Source organism: Stegodyphus dumicola, chromosome 9 (genome assembly GCF_044657685.1).
Source record: "Stegodyphus dumicola isolate Sdum_Otavi_A_Nest chromosome 9, ASM4465768v1".
Lineage (NCBI taxonomy): Eukaryota > Metazoa > Arthropoda > Arachnida > Araneae > Eresidae > Stegodyphus > Stegodyphus dumicola.
In genome coordinates, this window is record NC_140776.1 from 93308369 (window position 1) to 93320649 (window position 12281).

General features: G+C 31.5%; 1 protein-coding gene across 2 annotated transcripts in view; it reads left to right on the plus strand.

Moving 5' to 3' along the window:
* The window catches only part of chb (CLIP-associating protein), a 358527-nt gene that overhangs the window by 14964 nt on the left and 331282 nt on the right, over positions 1 to 12281 (plus strand). For both annotated transcript variants that reach the window (XM_085823772.1, XM_085823773.1), the window contains exons 3-4: positions 613 to 691; positions 8868 to 8911. In XM_085823772.1, coding sequence (XP_085679898.1) covers positions 613 to 691; positions 8868 to 8911 — 123 coding nt within the window. The remainder of the gene's footprint in view (positions 1 to 612; positions 692 to 8867; positions 8912 to 12281) is intronic.

Sequence of the window (12281 nt, forward strand, 5' to 3'; positions counted from 1 at the left end):
AGAAAGGAAAAAATACAATTCTTCATTTGTTATTTGTTTCACCATTCACCTTCCTTGCTCAGTCAAAATATATATATGAATCTTTCATTTACAGGCTACCTCCAACATTTTTGCTACTCTAGGTGCTCTATACTAATTAAATGTAAATAAGCAAAATATAGTTCTGTTTAGTTATTGTTTGTGGGAACAACTTGGTGGACTCCCTCCTAAAATCATGGTGTAGGTGGCTGCGTATGTTCTCTGCACTTAGAACCAGCCCTGACTGTTTGATATTATAGCTTTTCCTTTTATGCTTTTTGAAATTTCTATGTTTACACAGCTGTACTTCATTACTTGGGGGGGGGGTATTTTTTTGCATTTATTAATCATAATCTTGAAACTCATTTCATCATAGGTAAAGCTAATTTTTCAAAATTTGAATTAGTTGCAGTAAGTATAATTTTTTTTTTAACCACAGAAAAAATGCCATTTATTGTTTTGTTTTTATTATTTAAAATTATTAATAATAATATTTTCTATGATTTCTTTAAAGTGGAAGAGTTTTTCTGTGAAATTATCTTTTAATGCTATGATTTTAATTCATCTTCTTCATATTTATTTTTTTAAAAATAGGTAGCACAGAATGGTATAGAAATTATGACAATTTTAGCAGAAGAAATGAAAGAAGACTTTAAACCTTATATATCTACTAGTAAGTTAGAGTTCAGTGTTTCTTTTTCTTTTTTTTTTGGGGGGGGGGAGGGGGAGATATATTTTTATTTCATATTTTTAGAGTTTTATTTCTAAATGGTTATTAACAGGTTTTATTTCTGGTATATCTGCATTCCACAAAATGTAAATGTTATTAAAAACAAACAGTTTTGGACATTTTGCAATGTATCCACTCATTTATGACTGGAAAGAAATTACATTTAATAATCAAGAAATTCAGTCGTTTGAATATCTAAAACTAATAGATGATATAAGTAAATACTGTTTAGCAGTGTAAAATAAAAGTTTAGAATTTTGAGTTCAGATTTTTGAATTTATAGAATAGATGAAAGTGTATATAGTTTTAAACTTTTTATGTAAAATAATAATTAACAGTTAACTCATTGATTAATTTAAAAATAGTAATTAAAATTAGTAATAAAACTAAACTTTTTATGAAACTTTGAAATTAATTTTTGAAGTTTTTACAAAAGTATTTTTACAATTATGCTCTTGATGAAATTTTATCTCTTACAAACAACTATTCTATCTGTGTTTTCTTCATATTGTTGAACAGCAAGTTTTCAGTTCCACTCTTAATTTCATAAAACTGCTGACAGCTTTTTTGATCAGCACCTTTCAGTTCAAGAATTTTCTTAGAATTTGCAGTTGTTTTTCTAAATTTGAATGATGTCCTCAATCTACATCACTTTCATCACTGTCACTTTCTGTAGTTCTTTTAACACTTTCATAGTAAATTTTTATGCACTTTGTGTCAATATTGTACATAAGCAAATATTTTAAAGATGAATGCATAACTTCCCTCACTGATATCTGAAACATTAGCTATAGTTTGCGATTCCTCTGAGGCTTCTATGTAAAAGTCACATTTTAAAAAAGGAGTTTTTAAGAGATAATCCCATGCTTTGAAATATAATGCACATAGTCTTCAGCAGAGATATTAACTTACTTATCTTCCTATCTATCTGAAGTGCTTGCATTTTCAGAACATTTAGTTGTCCACTCATTTACTGAACATCTTTTACGAAATGGCATTTGAAAGCTTTTATAACCCTAAAATTAAAAGTTAAATGTTAGAAATTGTATTTGCAGGAAACATTTTCAGGATATCAATGTTTTTTCAGAAAGCGATATGTATGCTGCTCAGCTATTTTTCCATTTTTCAGTTTGCTATCCCATTTTAAAAGAAAATCAGCAAAAATACTGTTTGAAAATACTATTTTCCATCCATGATTTCTTATTATGTCAGAGGTAAATTCTTGATTCCTTTCAAACATTGAGGTTGTCTGCTTTTGTCAATAAGTGATACTGTCTCCTTAATTTTCAGGTCCATGTTGCATGTTAATAAAACAATCACTTATTTGTTAAACCAACTGCTGTGTCACTTTAAAATGTTAATGTGTTTTCTGGCAATGTAATGCAGTCCAGTTTTGTTGCATTATAAATTTTGAGTGGCTTGTATTCATTAGAAACTCACATAGGAGGATTACTATTGACATTTCTGACCTAATAACGAAAAAACAAATGTTTATGATCGAAATTGATTTCATTGTTTTTCAAAATATTTTCATGAAGAATACACTTTTGCATGTGTTTGAATCAATTTTCAAAGCTTTTTCCACTCTGATTGAGGTAACTCCAAAACATGCGTTTTGAATGAATCAAACACTTCTTTCGGTGTCGCAAATCCCTGACCACGTAACTTAATTTTGATGTCGGAGAATGAAAAGAAGTCATTGGGTGCCAAACCATGGCTCTACGGCAGTTGACTCATTAATTCAATGTTTTGGTTCCTCAAAATTTCCTTTGTTTGAGCCGATGTGTGTGAGCTTGCATTGTCATGATGGAGAATGTTTACCTCTTCCGTTTTTTTAAAATTTCTCCGTTGACTTCTAGCAAACAAATGGTCATGTATCATTCAGAATTGACCGTCCTGCGTTGCTGTAGTGCCACATGACCAGTGATGCTGAAGAAACAAGCAATCATTTGTTTCGATGTACTTCTTCCGCGAACAACTTTTGTTAGATTTGGCTCGTATTGGATGACCCATACAGTCGACTGCTGTTTTGTTTCGGTCTCATATGCATAGATTCATCATTCATTACTAGTGTAGATGTTATACACAGCCTTTATTCAACATTTCCTTGCACCAATCGATATGAGCCTTATTTTGAGCATTTGTCAGATTATACGGGATCAAACGTGAACAAGTCTTTTTTATGACCAAATGTTCCTGTAATATCTTATTGATGCTTGTCGTACTAATGCTCAAAGATGTCTCAATCTCACAGTATGTCACATGACAATCTTGCTTAATCAGTTCACTCATAACATCAATATTTTCTGGCACAACTTATTTTGGACTACTTCCATGGAATTCGTCCTGAAGCGAACATCGACCATGATGGAATTAGTTGTACCATTTTTTTACAGGGCTTTAATGTGGTGCTTTATCGCTGTATAAAGAATTCAGTTCATCAAAGCACTTTTGTCATGATAATTCACGTCAAAAGTTATGAAAAATAATTGCATGAAAATGTTCGCGAGTCAATTCCATTTTTTGCCCGAGATCAATTTTTCAATTTACTGTAAACAGCAGAAATCACCCTAAAATGGCAAGACGTTTTGAAGACGTTATGGTTAAAAATATAAAAACTTTCGATTACAATTGCCTGCAGTCACTTAGCAACACTTACTTTTGCCAAAGCCAGAAATATAAATAGCAATCTTAGTAAATTATTTTTGATTCAGTTATCAAATGCATGATGAGTCTCTTCTTCTTTCTAACCATGCAATTTCTGATGAATAATATTGAATTAATCTTTCCACAATTTGTGAGCCGTATATCAGTTGACATAAAATTCTGCCCTAGCATTTAATGAATTAGTGAAAAAACCTGTAGAAGGAAAATTTTTTAGATTTGTAGCTCGAAACCATTTAAAAAAAATACTTTCAATGTTTTTTGACTGTCTGCTTCTTTTGCACTTCCTTGAGACGTTGGCACTTTTTATTAGTTCTTTATTAATTATTATTCTTAAGTAAACTGCATAATGCTGTTTGGAAAATTCCCAGTTTAAATGTAATTTTTTTGGCTGCAGTCACCAGGAACTTTAAAATCTTATAACAATTTATCTTTTTCTTTCAGGCTTAAGTCTTTTCATATGGCATTTCAACAAGTTACAAGCTAAACACACAGAAAATTTAAAAAAAAAAAAAAAAAAAAAAAAAAAAAAAAGGTTTCTTCCAGTAATTTATTCAAATTTCAAAATTTATATTTCTAGCCACCCTGCCCTTATTCTGCTTAATCAATCTGCCACATAATTGCAAGCATCACCAATGCTTTCTTTGCTTTTACTTCAGTTTACAGTTCCCATTTTCTTTCCCTTCAAAGATTCTTTATGTACAGTAATGCTTAGAAGCATTTTATGAATTTTTTATAATTATCTGTGAACATAATGTAGCTATTTTAAAAGGAGGAATTTGAAGGCAGAAATCTTAAAAGATGAAATACAGAAGTTGCACTTCTACCTTCTGTCATTTGGTATTCAAGAAGGAACCCTCACTCATTTACAATGCTTCTAGATAATTGTTTTGTTTAACTTTAAGGGAAGGAAATTTTGGTACTCTTAAATTGAATGCAGATAAAGAAGTCTGAAAACTCTGTCTCTCACCAATACAGGGACAGGGATAGGAAATGTTCTTTCAAACTTGTTTTATTGAAGCAATACAGTAAGACCCCGCTTAACGCTGTTTCATTTAGCGCTGTTTTGGTTTAGCGCTCTTTTATTTCAACCTCGGGATTCCCCAAAATTGCTCGCAGCATGAACTACGGGGATTCCTCGAAATTGTGCACAGCGGTAGGTTTCCAAATAACATATCCGAAACTTTGTAGTTATGTTTCTTGTTTGGTGCGGTGAGGTGCTGTACGGAAGCATTTTTATCATTTGAAACATTTGTTGACATTATTGTAAGTATAAATTTACATAATACTATAACGATTAATACAGTGACAAATATTATGATCTTTAGTTTTTATCATGGTGATAATAAAAAACAAGAAAAGAAAGCAACCAGAAAAAGCATTTCACTGGAGACTAAAAAGCAAGTGATTAAAGATTAGATTCTGGTGAGAGTCAATCTCAAATTAGTGCTGCATTGAATTTGGCAACTTCAACAATAAGGACAATTCTTAAGAATAAAGAAAAAATACTATCATTGGCAACTGCAACTACGTCAAGTTCTGCAACTAGAATTACCCGTTCTAGAAATAACATTATAGAGGAAGTGGAAAAACGACTGTCTATATGGATTGACGACGAAATTGAACGCAATATGCCATTAAGCCAATCTATCATAATGCCTTCTTGACAAAAAGGCAGAAAATTGGAAACACAGAATAGACTGAATGATCTGACTGGCTTAGAATTTTATTTGTTTTTATAAATATATTCATTTATATTGTTTTTATTTTTGTAGGAAATAAATGTTTGGTTTTATTTTTATTAAAAAAACATTATTAAATTTAATACCTAACCAATTTTCTATCCATCTTCCCCTAACTCCATTATTTACATGTTAAGATAGCCTCGTTTAGCGCTGTTTCGCATTACGCTCTACTTTGATGGAACGCGGGGTCTTACTGTACATGCATAAATAATAAAACCACAATCCACAATACATTAAATAGATGAATTACGAAAAGATTTGATTGGTGCAAGTAGGATATTGTTAATAGGATGCAAGCAGGCTCTGAAGAATCAATCTTTTGCCAATCTGAGTTTAAAAAGCTGTCTATATAAATTTAACAGATGATGGTTTTCCCGTTGATATGTATGTATTTGTTTTGGTTCCTGCAAATCTGAATGTAATCAACAGCTGAGCTTCTTAACCAGTGAGTTTAATAAACGGTGGGTATTGTGTGGAGTCAAAAGTCTTTAATCCGAACGTCCATAATCCGGAATGGTCTATAATCCGGACCTCAAAGCTACAAACATTCTGCGCATGCGTCAACGCATGTGCATAATACCTTTGCGCATGCGCATATGCGTCTACGCATGCGCGTTTAATGTATAACGGATGGTATAAGCTAAGCTAAAATTATCTAATTATCTATTTCAGTTAATTTTGCAGAATGTGTTGTTCCTTAATCTTCGAATTGGATCCGGCTTATTATTTTTTTGCAGACTGTTAGAGCAATTTTATAAAAGTGCTTGAACTTTTGATTACGTCAAAAAGAATTTCCGATTCTGGAGCTACCTAGATGCTTTACTAGATGCTTTATCTACAAAGCGAAAGCATGTTTCGATGTGCATCAAACAAAAAGTGGAAATGGATAAAGGCATATCCTTTGGTTCTATAATCATTCCGAAATATGTTTATCAATTTCACACTGCTCTGCGGAGGGGAACGACGCAGCGCACAACGAACTGGAAGTTGATCTGTCAGCACTATCCTTATTTTCAGGGCAGATGTTTTTATTTTATTCGGCTTATAATTCCTTACTAAATGTAGTATTTCATCTTGATGTACTCCGTCTTTGATGTGATTTAAATCAAATTCATTATAAATATCACGAATACACATCAAATAGTTTTCTGGTTGCAATTTTCTAATTTCGACTATGCGTAATGTATGCTTTACGCATGCTCGCATTGAAAGAAATGTTTAATAAAGTAAACAAATAAATATTCAGCTTTTTTTTTTCTAAATTTTTATACCCTTTAGATCATAATTGCTCTTTATTTCATAAATTACGGTTTCATATTTTTAATTTTATAATTTCTGCATGCCATCTTACAGATTTAAACTGATGATCTATAATCTGGAAAAACCGATAATCCGGAATCGCCAGAGTCTCAACGAGTCTGGGTTAAAGACTTTTGACTGTAGTAAAATTTGATACACACACATTATCTGATGCAAGGGAGAAAAAAGAAGAGGCATAGAATATTGAAACACAGCCTTTAATAAAGACAAATAACATTAATAGTATATTACTCCTAGAAGAGAATATCCAACATTATATTAGTTGTACTGGTAAAAATATATTTTAGCGTACCCCTTGGTGAAAATTGGCAATATTTTTGGTGCCATTCCTGTTTACGTCCAATGTTCTCCCCAATAAAATGGCATCCAAAACATAATGCAGTAAAACATAATTAGAACAAAAAATATATAATCTCAATAAACTGCATTTTAAATCATAAAAGGAAATAACATAAAAATGGAAATACATGCTCTCTAATCTACGCAGTACAAAAAGGAAATATCGACTTAGCTTATTAAAAAATTTCTGCTCCTTCGATATGTGTGACACACAGAATTCCTTAACAACATCCAAAAAATGTCTAAAATGATCTGAATTTAGAATTTGTATACTGCCATCGCCACATATATTCATAAGAATCAAATTTAATTCAGTCTTAAACATTTTACTATTAGCTTCATACATCCACATCCACGTAAAAATCAAAATCTCTATAATACTCAAATGATTCTTCTGAGACTGTGATCCCTTTCTAATGGGACACTATATAGTGATCATTTGAACCTTTCTTGCGACAAACCTATTCAAAGCCATCTGAATGATCTTCGCATTCGACCATACTCATTTTCTTTGTACAAGCCAGACACTTAGAATTGATTGCTGAGTAAACCTTCATTTACACACCAGTCAATTAATGCTTCTTTTCCAATTCATTGCAAATCGTACAGAAACTTCAGATTAAGGTAGCCATTTTATGGTGTACAGCACAAAATAAGCAACAAACTTTCTACATGATATCCAATGCAGAAATAAGTTCTGAGAAATTAAAATCACTACTATGACACATTATAAGTAATCATGTCATAATAGGGTTTCAATAACATTCAACTACTCAGATACCATAAATGTTAGCATAACTCAGGTTACCATAAACGAAACAACTTGCCGATAAATGAAACAAAACTTGGCTCCTCAGGGTACTCTGAAATATAGAGTAACCGTTGTACCAGATCAAGAAAACACATGGTCTCTCTTTACCATTAGCAAGTCATTTTGCTATAACCTTTTGGTACATATGTACTATCCCTTTGACCATAAAAGTTAACCAACATCGAACCATGAAATTTGGCGGAGACCCTGCCGAAGTTTTACTAATCATTCCTGCAGAATTTTGAGCTGCAATTTTAAGTGCCTCTAACACTAAAACATTCCTCAGTCTCTGTGCATAGTTCACCCAATAACAGGTGTTCCAGAAGTATTCGATTCGCTTTGTTTTTCCACTTTTTTAACAAGTTTTATTCAATTTGTATTATTTTGTTAGGCTGTCCAATTTTATCAAAAAGTCTATTTCGAAAGCCATGACTGCAGTTTTCCTGCAGATGGTTGTTACAATCTGTTTCTATTTTGTTGCCCATATTGAGCTTCTTTCCCTATTCAATGGATGTTAATTATCTCAACCTGTTGTAAATGAATCAGAGTACAGTCACAAATGTGATTCTACAGACCCCCAAATTCAGTTTTTTTAAATACAAGGAAAAAATACAGCAATTGCAGTTAATTTATATCCTTGTTCATAAAAACAACAACAAAAAAGCTTTTTGAAAATTAATCAGGGGCAGCGAAAGCATAGATGTTATGGGTACGTTTTGACGTCACATTTGTTCATTACTGGTGCTAAATCATGCTGCTTGGCTACAGTTTCATGGTTGACAGGATAATGATTAAGTACCCATTTTTAATTACCCTTTTTGATCATCATTTTTAATCTGTTGCAAACTTATAATCTACTTTTCAAAGCCTTAAGTATTCTGCTGAACATAGTTCTTAATATTATCACATATTTTTTTTTTCCTGTTAACTTTTGTTTCGGTGTACGGGGGTATAACTTATCAATGATAAGCCCTGAAATCAATTTGTCATCAAATATTCTGAATTATCTTTCATGAAATATCATAGCCCTATTCATTACCAGAATGTTTTATTATTATTTATTATTAGTTATGTTATGAATTTTATACTTGTAATATATAACTTTTCATCATGTATAGCTATACCCTAATCTGTATTAGTTGCAGTTTCCTGTTATCATGCTTTTTTCAATGATTGTTTTATAATGGTTCAATAATGGTTTGTTTTATAATGGATGTTTGTCTTTTTCTTTCATTTTCAGTATTTCCGGCTACTGTAGATCGTCTAGGAGACAGCAAAGACCAGGTAATAATTTTTCTTAACAAATTTGACCCTTTGATCAGTAAATGGCTGAAAAAATTGAAAGTGGGCTTTAGGAATGAGCAAAAGACTGCTTGTGGGCAAAATGCAGCCCTTTTGATTACTTAATCTGAGCAAAGATGAGATCCTGTGCAAAGACATTTTGATTTCTTTCCTACCAGATTTTGTATGCAAACTACCAAAATTAACTCTGAAAACTGAAGCCTTTGCTAACCTGTAATGCTTGAAGTATCAAAGTGCCTGAAATGCCTTTCGAGATTCACAGCAATTTCCTTTCCTCCCTATCCATTGACGCATAAAGAGGTGTGAAGATTTAAAAAGACATCCTTCCTACTTCTAACAGATAAAGATAAGAAACCACAAATAAATCCTTTTAGGAAAGTTGTCTGCAATAAACGGATACAATGCATTTGGGGAAACTGAACCTGCTACTGTATGTATACCTTAGGGGGAGGGAAGAAAAGAACATCTCAGTTTTGGATGATTGTGGTCGTTTGAATGAAGGGCCATCTGGGGCATTTTGGTCTTCAAAGAGTTAACAGCACAATTGTACCTCTGTACCTCTGTTGTTACAATGTGTAAGCTTGTATGTGCATTTGACCATTCTAGCAGTCAACCGAAGCTGGGAACATTGGATAATGCTAGTGCGTGCATCTGCCAGAGAATTAATTCTATTATTTATAGCAGCTTTAATTTATAAATTAAAAAATAAAATATAAATATTGTTGCGATAAAAAGAGTGATCAGAAAAGGGAGCTTAGGGAAGAACATAGTTATCAGTTTGTTTGTAATGGTTAAATCTTTCTTGTATTTGTAGGAAATTTTCTTGTGTTTAAAGGAAAAATTAGCAACTTTCCTGAATTGTATAATGAGGAATGGTTGAATGGCTTTTCTTTTTCTGTTGACATGCTACTTCATTGAATTAAATATTATACTTCAAAGAAAAAAGCAATACATTTTTAATATGTGCTAAAATTCAGAGCATTTATGACAAAATGTGATTTCATTCCTAAAATTTAATGTAATGTAAATTAAATTTCATTGCTAAAATTTAATTTAATTAATTAATTTTTTAAATATTAAATCACTTTCCAACATTAGAATTACAGGAGAGAAATGATGATTTTGTTCAATATAAAAAAAAAAAAAAAAAAGAGTTGCATACTGAATTTTGCAGAAGATCTGAAGACTTTAAAAAAACTGAAAAAGATTTGTCATTAATATGTATGCTGTTTAATTTTAACTTGCAGGCTATTCCAGTTCAGTTTCAGTTAGAAGTAACTGATTTGCATTGAGATCATTTATTAAAGGAAAAGTTTCATTCAAATGAATTAGCTTTTTATATGGTTCCCTAAAGGCAGATCAATACACATTTTTTGGATTATGTCAACAATTTTGTAGTTTTTATTTAGATTGATGTATTTATGTGACAGAACTTTTTCATTCGTAATGCACACAAAATGTAAATATCAATCCCAACTAGAGATGAAAATTTACATTCAGTACTAAGGATTGCTATAAATGAATAGGAACCTAATTTGGATGAAATAACAGCGAACAAACATTTGAGCTTTCATGTTTCACATTAACTATATATTAATAAATAATTATTTTTACAGCAGAGTTTTTGTGCTTAAAATGAAAATATAGATAAAGCTATGAATTTATAAGAATGTTTGATTAATCATCAGTGGCTCTGTTTTTCTTCATAGAAATTTGCATTTACATTTTGTATTTCATCGGTTGACCCTCATGCAGGCCCGTTGCCATTCAGTGTTTGTCATCTGTCGCTTTTTTTTGTTTGTTTTGTGTGTGCTCAAATTGGCAGTTTGTCCAGAAGGGCTATTAATTTCATTTTAGCATTGTGTGATTGATTCATTATAAACGGCAAATTACTTTTTAAATTATTGCCGCCAAGTATTAGAGCCCTGTATTATATTTCAAGAAATTAAATAATGAAGAATCTGCATAAATGTATGTATATTTCACGCATTGTGATAAAATAATGATACTAGAGCCATCGAATTTTGAATAATGTATACATCTCCACCCGAATATGGGCATCCGGAAGCCCAAATTTGGAATTTGTTTTATTATCTATTTCATATTTTGTAAATCATTTATGAGTTTTTGATTAAGAAACTCAATGATTTCAAGGCAAACAATGGTAAAACTGTACGAAAAAGAATTTTTATCTCCAGCGCGCGAGTCTGTGTGTCGGAAATTTTAAAGATATACTCTTTTAAATATATTTTGTGATATTGCTGTTGAATTGAATTTTCTGGTTTAAATGCGAAGAACATAATATTTAATTAATAAAGGTAACATACAAAACATTAAAAAAAATCCCCGTGGGCATAATATAAAATCTGAAAGCTTTCAGATTTTTTTTATTTTAAAAATTTCTCTTACTATTAGTATTCCCTCCCATTGTGTCCTGGCAAACAGTAGGGGAACCATGAAAGATTTCTATGCAAGTATCATTGCACAATGCGATGTCCCTGCTCACGTGAGGCATTAAACAGGCCTTTTTGGATCACCTTTTTCAACTTGGTGCCTTTTTGCCCATCTCTTGTCTACCTGGTGCTATTAGTTTTTGCCCTTTTTTAGGCACCTAAGTGGTGCATGTTTGTCAGTAGCTTTATTCCAAGTAAGTCTGTATAGTGAATTTTTTTTTGTGGTTGTATGTTTTATCTTATGATTGATTTAATTTTGAAATTTTGTGACATATATTATTGCATTAGATTTTATATGACAATTTATGAAACTTGGTTTTTACATCTATTGTGTCATTTTTGAGGAGGTTTTTAATTCTGAAAATATCAGCTAAACTAACTAAGACTGTGTTAATGTAACTTTAGCATGAGACTGTTAAAAGCTTAGATATTTGTTAGATAACTTTATCAAAACTGATAATTAAGATGTAAATGAAAAGTAGGATTTTATTGAAATGGGGAGTGTTGAAATAAAAGTATTATAAAATACTGATAGCAAAAAATCATCTTTTTCTTATATAAAACAGCTTATATGATAAAAGTATGTTTATTTTACATTAAGGCACATAAAGATAACTGTCTGCAATTGTTGGAAACTTAGGAAGGATAAGTTTTTTCGATTTTTGGCCTTCTGAGTTTAGTTGGTACTCTCAGATTATCCACTTAACCCCAATAAGATCACCGAGTAAAGTGCTATATTACTAGAGTAGGCAACCTAGAATTTTATGAAAATAAATTGATCTGGTAACCTACCAATGGGTGCACATGCATATTTTCTGCATGTAGTATCACTATCTATTTTGATGATAACGGTAATGCATGCAGTTTTGAAATTCGAGGGTCATGTTTGTGGTGTCTTC